The sequence below is a fragment of the Lissotriton helveticus genome, chromosome 7 (assembly GCF_964261635.1).
Source record: "Lissotriton helveticus chromosome 7, aLisHel1.1, whole genome shotgun sequence".
In the NCBI taxonomy this organism is placed as follows: Eukaryota; Metazoa; Chordata; class Amphibia; order Caudata; family Salamandridae; genus Lissotriton; species Lissotriton helveticus.
In genome coordinates, this window is record NC_136068.1 from 780,592,297 (window position 1) to 780,606,400 (window position 14,104).

The 14,104-nt window shown below is 42.9% G+C and overlaps 1 protein-coding gene across 1 annotated transcript in view; it reads right to left on the bottom strand.

The window, feature by feature from the left end:
- Nucleotides 1–10,011: 10,011 nt before the first annotated feature.
- UBE2B (ubiquitin conjugating enzyme E2 B) overlaps nucleotides 10,012–14,104 on the bottom strand; it is a 98,583-nt gene continuing 94,490 nt past the window's right edge. Inside the window, exon 6 of the mRNA XM_078653181.1 lies at nucleotides 10,012–11,606. Coding sequence (XP_078509307.1) covers nucleotides 11,478–11,606 — 129 coding nt within the window. The 3' untranslated portion in view covers nucleotides 10,012–11,477. The remainder of the gene's footprint in view (nucleotides 11,607–14,104) is intronic.

Here is a 14,104-nt window from a genome sequence, read left to right on the forward strand (position 1 = left end):
GTGAAAATCCCGGATACCTGGCTAGGGGCCGAAATCTTTCCAGTATACTAGAAGGGCTCTCCCCTCCTGCCCACTAATTACAGGCCAATAAGCCTGATTGACGTAACTCAGAAGCTGTTTGCCAGCCAGGATTGTCTTGGAGCACCTTCAGTCCTGGGTGGACGTGAGAGAGATTCTGAGCGCGTATCAGGCAGGCTTCCGTAAAAATATTTCTAATGACCAAATCTTCAGGCTCAAATTATTATATTGGAAGACGGTGACAATAGAGCGTGGGAGTCCCTACTTGATCTTCGTTAATCTTAAATCAGCCTTCGATTTGTACCTTGTGACAAACTTTGGGCAGTTCCAGAGCAATTGGGCATTCCGCCCCATTTGATCGCTTTGATCAAGCGACTGCACTCTGGAAATTTTGCCCAGGTGCGATACGGTAAATATGGGGAATTGACCCCACGCTTCCCAGTGAACAGGGGTGTAAGGCAGGGGTGCATTCTGTCCCCCACACTGTTCAGTCTTTTCATTAATGCTCTGGTGGACCAACTAAATGAGGTAGCTAACATAGATGCCTCAAAGCTCGCTCGTGACAAGGTGCCAGCAATGATGTTTGCGGACGACCTTGTTACTATCTAAATCGCCCATGGGCATCCAAAGGACCCTTGACACCTTCTCTTTAATCTGCAAAAACAGGGGCCTAGAGATTAATACATTAAAATCCAAGTCCATGGTATTTAATCCCAGTAAAAAATCTCGTCCTATCCCCACCCTAAATGGTATCCAGCTAGAGAGGGTAGCTGTCTTTGACTACCTGGGTGTTACGCGGACGGAAACCTTTGGGTGGGGCCCGCAGCAAGAAAAGTCAGGCTTGAGGCTAGCACAGATGGCCGGGGGACTAGCAAAACTATTTAGGAACTCAGCATCTAGAAAACCGGGTCAGTTGACAGATTTACAAAATTAAAATCAGGAGCGATATTATGTATGGGGGCAGAACTTTGAGGACACCTCCTCATAGATGGACTGGTTAAATCTGAGAACAAGTTTATGAGACAGTTCTTGGGCCTACCGCCAAGCATTTATCTTATCCCCTACATATGGACCTCGGGATCAGACCCATAGACGAGAAGATCGGGCTGCGACCCTAGACTTTTAGGCGCAGACTACTGGCGACTCCCGAACTAACACCCTAACAGTCGGAACTCAAGGCGATTTTGGGGCTCCCAGGGGTGGGAAAACTATCCTGGTTCGCACACATAAAAGACCTGTGCCTCAGACTAGGCCGGCCGAACCTATGGACCCACCCTGAGAAAGTGTCCCAGACAATATCGCGGCGTGAACTAGTCAAAACTTACAGACTGGTTAGACTGGCTGAAATTCAAGGGAGTACAAAACCAGTCCGTTTAACCTCAGACTTCCTTAATTTCGAAGATCAGAATTTATTTGAGCCTTCCTTTATGTTGTTTATCTGTTCATGGAAAGGAAACTATATGCACGGTTTACATGAGGTTGCCTGCCGGTCCAGGCATTTACAAACAGATGGTCAAAAGCTTCCCCTCTTGGATGTCCTCTAATAGCCAGGAAGAGACACTCATTCAGGTTTTCTTCTTTTGTCCAGGATATAATGTACCAAGGAGGTATTGGCTTTTACCAATATGCAGGAACCTGGGGTATAGACAGTCACTGGAGGCCTTTAGAGTTTTGAGAACTGACACTCATCCCCAGATTGTTTTTGCCGTGTCTTATTTCCTTAACTCTATGTGGCTTAGGCGCTGTAAATGTTTTTAATAACTCCCCCCCCCCTACATGCTCAATGTTCCCTTTCCATTTCCCACTGTTTCAACCTTATTAATTCATGAAATCACTGATTTAAACGTTTTTAAAATTTTAATATCTTTTAACTAGGGAAATGTGTTCAATCCATTGTACATGGCTATATTCTGTAATGTTTACTGATGTTCTTATTGTCCAAACGCAGTGATGTATGCATTTTATTTTTTGCTTTTATGGTCAACAATGATCGAAATAAAGTTTGGAAATGGTAATGGAAATCTAGTGCGGGCATAAAACCACCTTGACGAAATAGTAGTATGACAGACTGGTCTAATAGAAATGTAACAACAAACTGTAGTGGAATCAGATCTAGTATTGGGCGGAGTGAACCATACTTCTTTTGAAAGAGGAAGGACAGCAAGTAGACTCCCTCACCCTGCTGACGTAGGATCACTGGTTGGAAGGTGCCCTTTGGGGGCAAAACTAAACCTCCTCTTGTAGAAAACATACATGATCTTGACTGAGGCTGTGTGGTTTAGGTGGTATGTTGGGCGGGCTGGAATAGAATTTGAGGCAATAGCCCTCCTGGACTACTGCAAAGACCCACTGATCGGACGCGATTTCCATCTATTACTGGTGAAAATCAGATATCCGCACCTGAACAGGTACAGGATGGTCAGGGGAGGACGGGTGGAGGCCCAGTGCTTAGGAGTGGGGTCTCCCTTGCCAGAGCCACATTTCCCTCTACCTTTGCTCCACCTGGGGTAACGCAGTTAGCAACCCCTACTTCAGTGGGAGTTGCGGAAAGCTTGCAGTTGGCATTAATAGGACTGTGAAGAGGTCGGCGTTGTTGCTTTGTTACTCCCTCTTGCCTTGTGCCACAGAACAGACACCCTCGAACATGTGGCTTGTAGAGCACCCATGAACTTCACAATGTCCATGTGTTTTATAACCTTTTCCAATGGCTTGATGACTTGCAGCCTAAGAGATCTTCCATGCAATGTTAGCTGCATCAAGGGCACACTTAATGGTTGAGATTCTAAAGAGGAAAACTATTTCAACCACCTCCTTGCCTATATTCTTATAGCGCTCTAGGAGGTGTTGTAGGAGGGCCTCAATTACCTGCCAGGTTAGCAAGTCTACCGAGCTGACTATTAGCCACAGGGTAGTTGTCCCTTTTGAAAATCTATTCCCCCTTGCATGCCAAATGCACCACTAGAGAGTCTGCGGGAACTTGCCTGCTGCAGTATAAAGGGTCATTGGGAGTGCCTTTAACGTCCTCTCCACTCTAGGAGAAACTACCTTAGCCCTCAATGGGGCTTTAAAGTACTCAAGGGCTGTGTTAAGCATTCTCTTGAGCACTGGTAGGAATAGGACTGTGCGTGCTCAAAGTCTGCAAACGATGTTCCCCCAGGAAGTCATTCTCCTCTTCTAGAGTGTACATCTCCACCTGATGGTACCTAACCACCCTATGAATCACTTTGTAATATGCAATAGTATCATCGCGAGGCAGCGCCTTGATGTGGTAGGGGTCAAGGTCTGTGTCACCTTCTGGGTTGACATAGTTGTCCTATAAATCATCCTCCACTAAAGTCCCTCTCACTTTCCACCAGGATGGTCATATGGGTCTCCCTCCCCATAATGGCTGGTGGTATCCAAAGAAGAATTGGCTGACCTCTCTGGAGAATGTGGAGGGGGAGGGGTGGAGGTGGTCGTGAGTGTGGTTGAAAGGGAGGAGGAGGTGGCGAGTGCCTGGGTAACTCTACAATGGCATAGGGCGAACGGCTTTGTGCCTTTTCATCTCCGGGTGCCGAGATTCCTCGAATGCAATTTCTTCACTGAAGGTAAGCCTTCTCATTTTAGATATGGACAGCAATGTGCTGGAGATTTTCCTCTGGGGTCTTGCCTAGATTTTCCGACTATCAGGATGGATGGAAAGTTTATTTTGCCTTGCATTCTGTTCTTTTGCTAGTCTTTTGACAATAGGGGCCTCGGAAATGTACGATCTAGGTGTCAAAGGCTAAGTTGTGCTCCTCGAATGTTGTTTCACCACTAACTATGGCCCTGATGAAGGGTTGACATGAGCCCTCGTAGACATGGAGATGTGATGTTCAGCTCTCTTCCCTTGGCAGTCAGCTTCGCTCCGACATCTCGTCTCTGGATCCGCCGGAGCCCTAGGTTAGCAGTGCACAACACGCAGAAGCCTTTTGCTTTGAGTGTTGGTGGCTGGATGCCCGGCTCCCTCTGCAGTGCTACTCTGTCTGGACACTATAACGTTTGTGTGGGTTATCTTGATGGCACAAGGACTGGGAGGTAGCACTCACAGCTGCCATTGTAGTGGACTTAGTCTTTTGCTCCACAGCATTGACATCAAAGGAGTTTAATTAATCCCGTTTCCCTCATTGAAAAGAATACACCATTTGGGGACTTGGCATATGCTAGTGCGCTGAGACCCCTGAGGGTCCTGCCTCTTCTGCTCCGGTTCGAGCAGGAGTTTGTCACTAAAAACATCAGGCATATTGGCAGCAGACTGATTTTAAAATGCACTCAATGCTTCTCTCTCCTGTAGTGTTGTGCGCTGAAATTATGCGAAGCACTCCCACAAGGCCGCACTGTGCTCAGGGAAGAAACCTAGATTATAGATGCCATCCTGTTCAGTCGAAGGATACTTGGCATAGCACTGTGAACAAAAATAGAATGGTGTTTGGTCCATTATCCTGTATTCGTCCATATTCTTCTATTAGCTGCATTTGAGAGAAGGAGATCTCAGAGACCTCGATTTTGTGACTTGGCCATGTATTATGGCAATGTCTAAAAGTTCTCCTGCAGAAACAGATTCTTTTTAGTTCACCATGGCACCAGAAGATTCTTCTCCCTACTTGGGTGAGCCTGCGATCTCGGGCCTTTAGAAACATGCCTTAACCGGATGGCAGATATAAAATATTCTAAGGGCGAGTCGGTGTCAAGTAGCTTTGGAACACTAATGGAGTAACAAAACATCCCAGGACTCAAATCTGATTCAAATAAAAACAACTTTTAAAATCCGAGCCCAAGACTAAATGGCAGCAGCATGCAAAGCATGTGGATCCACACATGCTACACATCTTTCCTTTTTTAATATACTACTTTGTAAAAAATAGTGCAAAGTGTACAAACTGTAGTACTGTCTGGACAATAAAGTGATGCACCATTTACAAATTATAATTTTTAGTGTGCCATTTCTAAATAAATAGGAAGCAAAAGGATGGGAGAAACACATGAAACCTCGCAGCCTCAACCCCAAACTCCGCTCCTATCCCCCATGGTGCAGATAACAGACACCACTGCGTAACGTCAAGACACGCAAGACAAGCAGCACGCCTAGAACGTGCCCGTAAGGTTCTCACCCACTCATACAAATGAGTTCTCCCCCCTCACATACCTAACAGCACACAACAACCAAAGTATCGCCAGTCACATCACAAATTGACACAACTGTACACCCCTTCCACTCTGCGTGCCCCCCCCCCCATACCCCCCCCCCCGCCCCCGCCCCCATACCCCCCCCCCCGCCCCCAATACCCCCCCCCCCGCCCCCCCCCTCCACAGTTCTGTTCTCCCCCTCGGTAGTTCCATACCGACCTAATCTGACAGAGAAGATGTTCAGGTATCCTAATAGGAACAACATACAAGTATAGAGGAGAGGGCGACATACCAACTTACACCCCGAGCTACTCACCTAATTAGACACAGCAGACCATACCAACATAAGGTGAGACTAGCCAAGAGATGACACCTGAATTACTATAAGATAACCTACCGAATGGGCTAGATATATGTTGACATTGCGAACTTTGTAACTATACATAATGTTCAAACACTTGCAAATGTTTGCTAAAAAGCATTAATGCTGAAGTATCAAACGGCAACTTGTACTGTAAAACCACGATAAAAAGATTTAAACAAAAAAAATAAAAAATAAGAAGCAAAAGGAAAACTTATGTTTGGGCATATAAAATGTGTAGTAATACAGACACATGAAATCCTACCTTCCCACCAGGTTTCTTTCATGATTTGTAAATGGAAAGCATGCAGAACTCTTGCAAAATACAAAAAACTATTGTTTTGAAAATGATCTTCACCACTTTGTTGGATCTCCAAAAGTCACACTCTAAATGAACAGGTTTGCAGGATAAACAAGCATTGGAAATGCAATAGGTCTCGCACCATTAGAGTTAGTGTTTTTAGAATTGTTTATGGGGTTTTTTTGTAAATGTTTAGCATTTTTGTTTCCTGTAGCCAATGCTAAAGTATTACAAATAAAAAAAGCCATAAACATTTCTAAAAGCTCTAACTGAAATGGTCTGAGAACTATTGCACTGTGTGAGGGTGAGGGTGAGTGAGGGTGAGGGTGAGTGAGGGTGGGTGAGGGTGAGTGAGTGAGGGTGAGGGGTTGAGGGTGAGTGAGGGTGAGTGAGGGTGAGGGGTTGAGGGTGAGTGAGGGTGAGTGAGGGTGAGGGGTTGAGGTTGAGGGTGAGGTGTTGAGGGTGAGTGAAGGTGAGTGAGGGTGAGTGAGGTGTTGAGGGTGAGTGAGGGTGAGGGTGAGTGAGGGGTTTTGGGTGAGTGAGGGTGAGGGGGAGTAGTTGAGGCTGAGTGAGGGTGAGTGAGAGTGAGGGTGAGTGAGGGGTTGAGGTTGAGGGTGAGGGGTTGAGGGTGAGTGAGGGTGAGGGGTTGAGGGTTTGAGGGTGAGGGGTTGAGGGTGAGGGAGGGTGAGTGAGGGCGAGGGGTTGAGGGGGAGGGGTCGAGGGGGAGGGGTTGAGGGTGAGTGAGGGTGAGTGAGTGAGGGTGAGGGGTTGAGGGTGAGTGAGGGTGAGGGGTTGAGGGTGGGTGAGTGAGGGTGAGGGTTTGAGGGTGAGGGGTTGAGGGTGAGTGAGTGAGGGTGAGGGGTTGAGGGTGAGTGAGGTTGAGGGTGGTTGAGTGAGGATGAGTGAGAGTGAGGGTGAGTGAGGGGGTGAGGGTGAGTGAGTGAGGGTGAGGGGGTGAGGGGGAGGAATGCGGCCTGCTCTTCCTACTTGTGTGGCAAGTATTTAAAGTTGCTGCCGTAGCTCAAGCTGCTGAGACGGGGGGACATGGGGGGCTGCGACAAGGAAAGGATTGGCAGGGAGGGCGCAACAGGAAGGCTCTCACTGGACGTGCGTGGCTCCACCTAATGCAGGAAAAGGAGGAGTTTCTGACACAAAATATCTGTTGAAAATTATAAATTTAAGTAGGGAAGCTGTGATTTGTCCCGATTTCCTGGGTCCACTGTGTACAAATCGGCCAGTCAACGAGTGTTTATTCGTGTTTTCTTATGTTGAGGCTTTGTTTTTTTTTTTTTACCCCTTAGTGCAGTCTTCTGCAGTTTGTAGAATATAGCGTGAATTCGATCAGAAGGGATCAGAGCACTTTGCGTAAGCGAGAGTTACATTACACTAGGCCACATGCATTGTTCAAGGCATCAGGAAATTAGGGGATTTGCCCAGAATCTCAAGAGTTTGAGCCAAAACTGAGATTGGAACCGGGTTCCCGAGTTCCAAAGACTGCAGATCGGGCTGAAACACCACATCGCGTTTAGAGGGAGGCAGAACCCACATGATGGAAGCTTGGCTCGTTATGGGGTCGAGGTTCCGGTTTTATGAACATGACAATTTAGCTGTAATGAAATAAAGGATTAAATAACGCAATGCCTTGCAGCCAAAAGGTTAATTTAGATCACGGTTTCCTTTTATTATTTACAGCATTGTTCGGGGGGGGGGGGGGGGATATAGAAACAACACGAGGGTCAGCGTGTGGGTTAAAGTAAAAGCAACATGGTGGAGGGTGTGTGCAGGCAGTGGAGCTAAGCATCAGGATGAGCACAACAGGAAGGGGACCGAGCCCTAGCCGTACTTGCAGTGCTGGGAGACGTGAGGCAAGGGATGGGAGTGGAGGTGAGGGGGTGTTTCTGACGTGAATCCTGTGTTAATGAAAAGAAGGCGAGATCTCACTTCTTATGCTCAGCAGTCAGCTCTGCCACTCCCAGCTCTGTAATTCAAAAGTGAAAGCGCTTGCTAAACAAACAATTCATCCTCTCGTGGTCTAGAAGCTGCAATTTTTCACAAAAACACATATTTCGGATGCTATTTATTAGAAATTTAACAAGCATTTGCACCGGAGGCCAGTACTTACCAGCATAGTCCTAGGTCTGTACCGCATTGATGCTGGCTGCGGGTCGGCGGCTCTTTTGCCGAGGATGATCTTCAGAGCTGGGAAGAGAGCAGTGGGCTAACTCGGGAGGGGGCGGAGCGGGTAAAATAAACAAACGAGACGGAGGGAAGAGAGGGGAGGGGGGGAGGAGAAATGCGACACGGCGGGAAGGGGAGGGGGCGGAGCGGGTTAAATTAAACAAACGAGACGGAGGGAAGAGAGGGGAGGGGGGAGGAGAAATGCGACACGGCGGGAAGGGGAGGGGGCGGAGCGGGTTAAATTAAACAAACGAGACGGAGGGAAGAGAGGGGAGGGGGGAGGAGAAATGCGACACGGCGGGAAGGGGAGGGGGCGGAGCGGGTTAAATTAAACAAACAAGACGGACGGAGGAGAGGGGAGGGGGGAGGAGAAATGGTACACAGCGGGAAGGGGAGGGGGCGGAGCGGGTAAAACAAGACGGACGTGCACGCGCTTTTAAGCTCAATGCGCATGCGCATTGAGCTTAAAAGTCACGGGCACTGCAAGGAATCGCCACGATTCCTTGCAGTGGATAAAGAGTGGATAAGCCCCCATAGTCTCGCTTGCTCGATGCGCATGCGCATCGACAGGCGAGACCTAAAAACTATTTTAAGTTTCATCTCCTTTGTAGGAGAAACAAATATTTGTCATCCAGGTTTTCCAGTATGATAAGATAGGGGCACTTTTGGCAAGGATCAGACTGCATTTTCATTTCATACTTTTCATATGGGGCACAGGTTTGAAATTCAGATGCTATATGCCTCTTTTAGGTCATGCAGAAAAGACATACAGATTTAAAAAAGGCTGCTAACGTAAGGCATCAAAGATATTCAAGACGTTGGCCTATGCTATGCCTTCTAGGCATCAATAATGGCCTACATAAGCTACACATAGAGGCCATTATATATATTTACAAGATTTTATCTTGAGTTTCCTATGAAACAATATTGATTTAAATCAGGCTTTTGTCTTGCATATTCATAACTCATGAATTGTAAGCCATTCAAGTGACACAACTAATGTTCTCATTGTTTCAAAACTCTTGCAGACCACTGAAAGAATAAAATAGGGGACAAAAAATAAATTTCAACCTAATTAGACACAGCAGACCATACCAACATAAGGTGAGACTAGCCAAGAGATGACACCTGAATTACTATAAGATAACCTACCGAATGGGCTAGATATATGTTGACATTGCGAACTTTGTAACTATACATAATGTTCAAACACTTGCAAATGTTTGCTAAAAAGCATTAATGCTGAAGTATCAAATGGCAACTTGTACTGTAAAACCACGATAAAAAGATTTAAACAAAAAAAATAAAAAATAAGAAGCAAAAGGAAAACTTATGTTTGGGCATATAAAATGTGTAGTAATACAGACACATGAAATCCTACCTTCCCACCAGGTTTCTTTCATGATTTGTAAATGGAAAGCATGCAGAACTCTTGCAAAATACAAAAAACTATTGTTTTGAAAATGATCTTCACCACTTTGTTGGATCTCCAAAAGTCACACTCTAAATGAACAGGTTTGCAGGATAAAAAACTATTTTAAGTTTCATCTCCTTTGTAGGAGAAACAAATATTTGTCATCCAGGTTTTCCAGTATGATAAGATAGGGGCACTTTTGGCAAGGATCCGACTGCATTTTCATTTCATACTTTTCATATGGGGCACAGGTTTGAAATTCAGATGCTATATGCCTCTTTTAGGTCATGCAGAAAAGACATACAGATTTAAAAAAGGCTGCTAACGTAAGGCATCAAAGATATTCAAGACGTTGGCCTATGCTATGCCTTCTAGGCATCAATAATGGCCTACATAAGCTACACATAGAGGCCATTATATATATTTACAAGATTTTATCTTGAGTTTCCTATGAAACAATATTGATTTAAATCAGGCTTTTGTCTTGCATATTCATAACTCATGAATTGTAAGCCATTCAAGTGACACAACTAATGTTCTCATTGTTTCAAAACTCTTGCAGACCACTGAAAGAATAAAATAGGGGACAAAAAATAAATTTCAAGCATGTCACTTCATTGTTACAGAAGAACATCAGTTGTTTTGGAAATGCACAGGTCAGTGTTAACTTTCCTTTAATTTTTTCCCATATAGTCATACAAATAAATATTATCTGAAAGTGCAATGCTCTACAAATTTCCAGCTGGGAAGGCATTCAAGATTTTCAAATGTGCTCAAAATATAACAATGTTGTCCATCACCATATGGCCACTCACTTGAAAGCAATTGATTTTCTTCTGAAATAACAAGTTGCCATTTAGTTCCTAATTTTTGCCTCTTTCCTGGTTTGAAATGGTTTGATTCAGTAGGACTTCATTTTAGTATAACACAGATTATCTATTTGGGCCTGAAATGCTCCACTTTCACAGGCCATACTTACACCCCAGAACTCTGTAAGCATCTACCAGGAACATAAAACCATTAATTTACAACTTTGTATTGCATAAATCAAAAGTGCAAACAAATCAAACATCAACAACTAAAAGGGATATTAGGGACAGGTACGTCAAAAATTAAATGTATTGCTTCAAAGACAATGGTTCATAATCTCCCGTACGCTATCATTAACATAGATCTTAAAAGTGACTTTAGGGGGCCAAAAATTGAATTAAATAGATGTCCAAGATTCCAATTTAAACGGTGGTTGATAAAAATAATAATTTTCTTCTAAACGAATCACAAAGGTAAAAAATAATTTAAGGAGTCGATCAAACCATAGAGGAAAATAAGCCATCATGAGACTATGTCCAAAAGACTCTTTGAATGAGAAACCACATTTGAGCAATTAAATGTAAAGAGTCTATTTTATGTACAATCAGTTACAAGTTATCAAGTGCATGAAATAAAACCTCAAATTCCTAAGGAAATAAGTGATAATTAAAACAAGCCTTGCGCCAAGTTTATGCATTTAAGATTTTCAATGATTAATATATATATACACACATACATATATATATATATATATATATATATAGATATATATATATATATATATATATACACATATACATACATACATACATACATATACACACACACACACGCACACATACACACACATCCACACGTCTAACATTAAGTGCCTTCTTTAATTTATAAAGCTAAAGAAATCACAAATAAGGCATTCAGTCTTTGAGGAAAAAAAGTACAGATTTACAAAAAAAAGTGTATATTCCTCCATGCCATTATACATGTAAAAAAATACAAACAGGGTATATTACAAACGCAGTAATAACTTAGTTCATACCATGCAATAAAAAGTATGTTAATCGGGGTACACAAGCTTTCAAACTTTCCCAGCACGAATAATTTCCATTGTTTTCAAAACCTCTTTTTGAACTCAATTCCTTAAAACTTGTGGCACTTAAATTTCTGGAAGTCTTCCATTTTACTTAGAGTTAATAGTTTACACAAAGCAGAGGTTGATGATGATGAGGAGAACTGTGCAAAGTAATCAGGAATTAGGAATCGTTCCAACTTTGTTCCACAATGGCTGATACTCTTTTTTCATATTCTCGTTTGTTTTCCTGATAAAGTTGTGCCGCTTGGCTATTTGCAGGACTGTTTGGATTCGGTTCGTCCAGCAGAGACTATGGAAACAGAAGATGGACACATATCAGTAATCTAAGAGGACATTCTAAACAAACAATGGTTAGCATTGGGAGGATTACGATGCTTTAATTTACTTCAGGAGAATCAACGGGGATTTAAAATACAAAAGTATAAAACTCAATAGGCACATTCGTGACTGAATAGAGTACAAATAATTGTTAACAAAATGAAGCAAATAATATATTGCTTACACAAATCATTCAATTAACAAAATTTGATCAGATTTAGAACTGAAGGAGCAGCAATGTACATTCATTTGGTAAGGTTCAAAACTTGGATAAGGCATTGCTCAACATTAAGGGGTTTCGTCCTTCTATCTCTATTCTATATTTTAACAACTACTTTTCTCATTCAGGTTCCTCACATTTGTAGCTGCTTTAAGTGTACAAGACACTGAAAGTGCTCTCAATTTTAGCAAACTTGTTTTAGCAGAGCCATCCTCTGTTGAAATTAGATTCATCCCAAGATTGTCTGTTTCGACTGCCTCCATCATTCTAGATTAGGAGTCGACTGCCAGTAGAATTCTAGTCCAGGAGTGTAGTTGTACCCGCAATGTCGTGGGTAAACAGGCTCAACTTTGCCCATCCTCATTTCTATGCTGCATGTTGGTGCACATTACTGTGTTTGTAAAACGTGTAGCACTGTAAAAGATGGTGTGTTTTGCTTCCTTGCACTTTGTCAGGAGCCGACATGACAGCCTGCATGCCCCTACTGCTTGTTCTAGATACTGGAGTCAACTGGTTAGGCAGGACCAAGTTACATGTGATGCCTGTGTGAATTAATGAAAAACGAAAACTGAGAAACCAAATTATGGAAAAACAATTTTAAGGAAATACAACAAGATCAACATATAAACGAAAATTATAATAAACATTTTAAAGGAACGATAATTTTGAGGGAAAAATCCATTTACATTAAATGTGTGGAGTGAAGGCCTGTTGTGGATATTTTGGGTTGGGTTCAGGAATGGATAATATTTAGGGTGATGAGGTGTTTTAAGGGCAGGAATAACTGAGTTCAGGCATAGAAGAGGGTTTTAGGGTTCAGAGATGGTGGAGTGTTAGGTGGTGAGGGGAATCTAGGGTTCATAGAGGAGTGGTGTTCAGCTCTGTGAAGGGTTCTTATGTTTCAGGAATGGGTGCAGTGTTAAGAAGTTGAGGGTTCATGGATGGGCAGAGTTTAGGCCTTGAAAGGGTTTGTAATGTACAATTATAGGTAGCGGTTGGGGTGGTTAAGAATTTTTAGGGTTCTGGGTGGGGTGGAGTTTATGGTGGTAGGGCACTTTAAGGATTTAGGTATTGGTGGAGTTTAGAAATAGAAATCGCGTTTTAGGGTTCAAGGATGAGTTGTTTAGGGTGATTAGATGTTCTTATGAGAGGAGTTGGCCTAACGGCTAGGGTGTTCGACCTCGAATCTGGGGAACTGGGTTCGAGTCTCGGCAATGACGCTGAACATCCTGTGATTCTGGGTAAATCACTTAATCTCCCTGTGCCAAATAAAAATTAATGTGTCCTCATGTAATGCAACTGGTGCTATATAAAGTGCTCTGATACCCGATTCGGGTAAAGTTCACGCTATATAAAACTCTGCCAAAAAAAAAAAATAGATGACTGGTGTTTAAGGACAGTGAATTTTTTTATAGCTCAGGAATGTGTTCAGAAATGGGTGGGGTTAGAGGCAGAGAGATTTTTTTATGGTTCTTTGATGGAGGAATTTTGGGGTAGAAAGGGCTTTTAGGCTTCCGGGATGAGCAGTGAGGTGTTTTAGGGGACAGGTATTGATGGTGTTTAAGGGTTGCGAGAGGTTAGCGAGCTAAAAAAAATCCAAAGTAATGAGACAGTGTAAAAGATATAAATACGAGATAATGTCCCCTGAAGTATTGCACTGGAATAAATATCTCCCAAAAAACTGTTCTGAAAGTAAGACCTACAACCATTCTATTTACTCTTATAAAATAAGCATTCAAAGGGCAATTTCGCCCAAAAAGACATTCTATTAATTGGTTTCTACATAAAAGTAAATGCCATAGATTCTTAAAATTTCCATTAAAGAGTTTAGATGAAATGGTTTCTAAGTAATGGTATTCCATGTAATCTTTTTCCTATGAAATCACATAAAAGTGGTTACATCTTTGATGTTGCTGCTGAGAGGATGCTTTGGTGGTATATGCAACGTTTTTTTTTTCATTAAATGGCTAACGAGGTCTTAACGAAGGAATACCAAAAGACACCACCAAAGAATCTTATTAGAAGTAACATGGGGAATGTAACTAAAGCACCATTCACGAAAGGAGTTGCTGCAACATTTTGCATCACAAAGGATGATTCTTGCAGCAATAAAGTAGAACATTCATCTATTCAATGTAGATGGAAGCACATCCACCTTTGCACACGTGTTTAAAGAAATAATAAAACGATATAACTCACAGTATAAAAATATATACAACATACATATGGATACACATTTTATCTTAGTG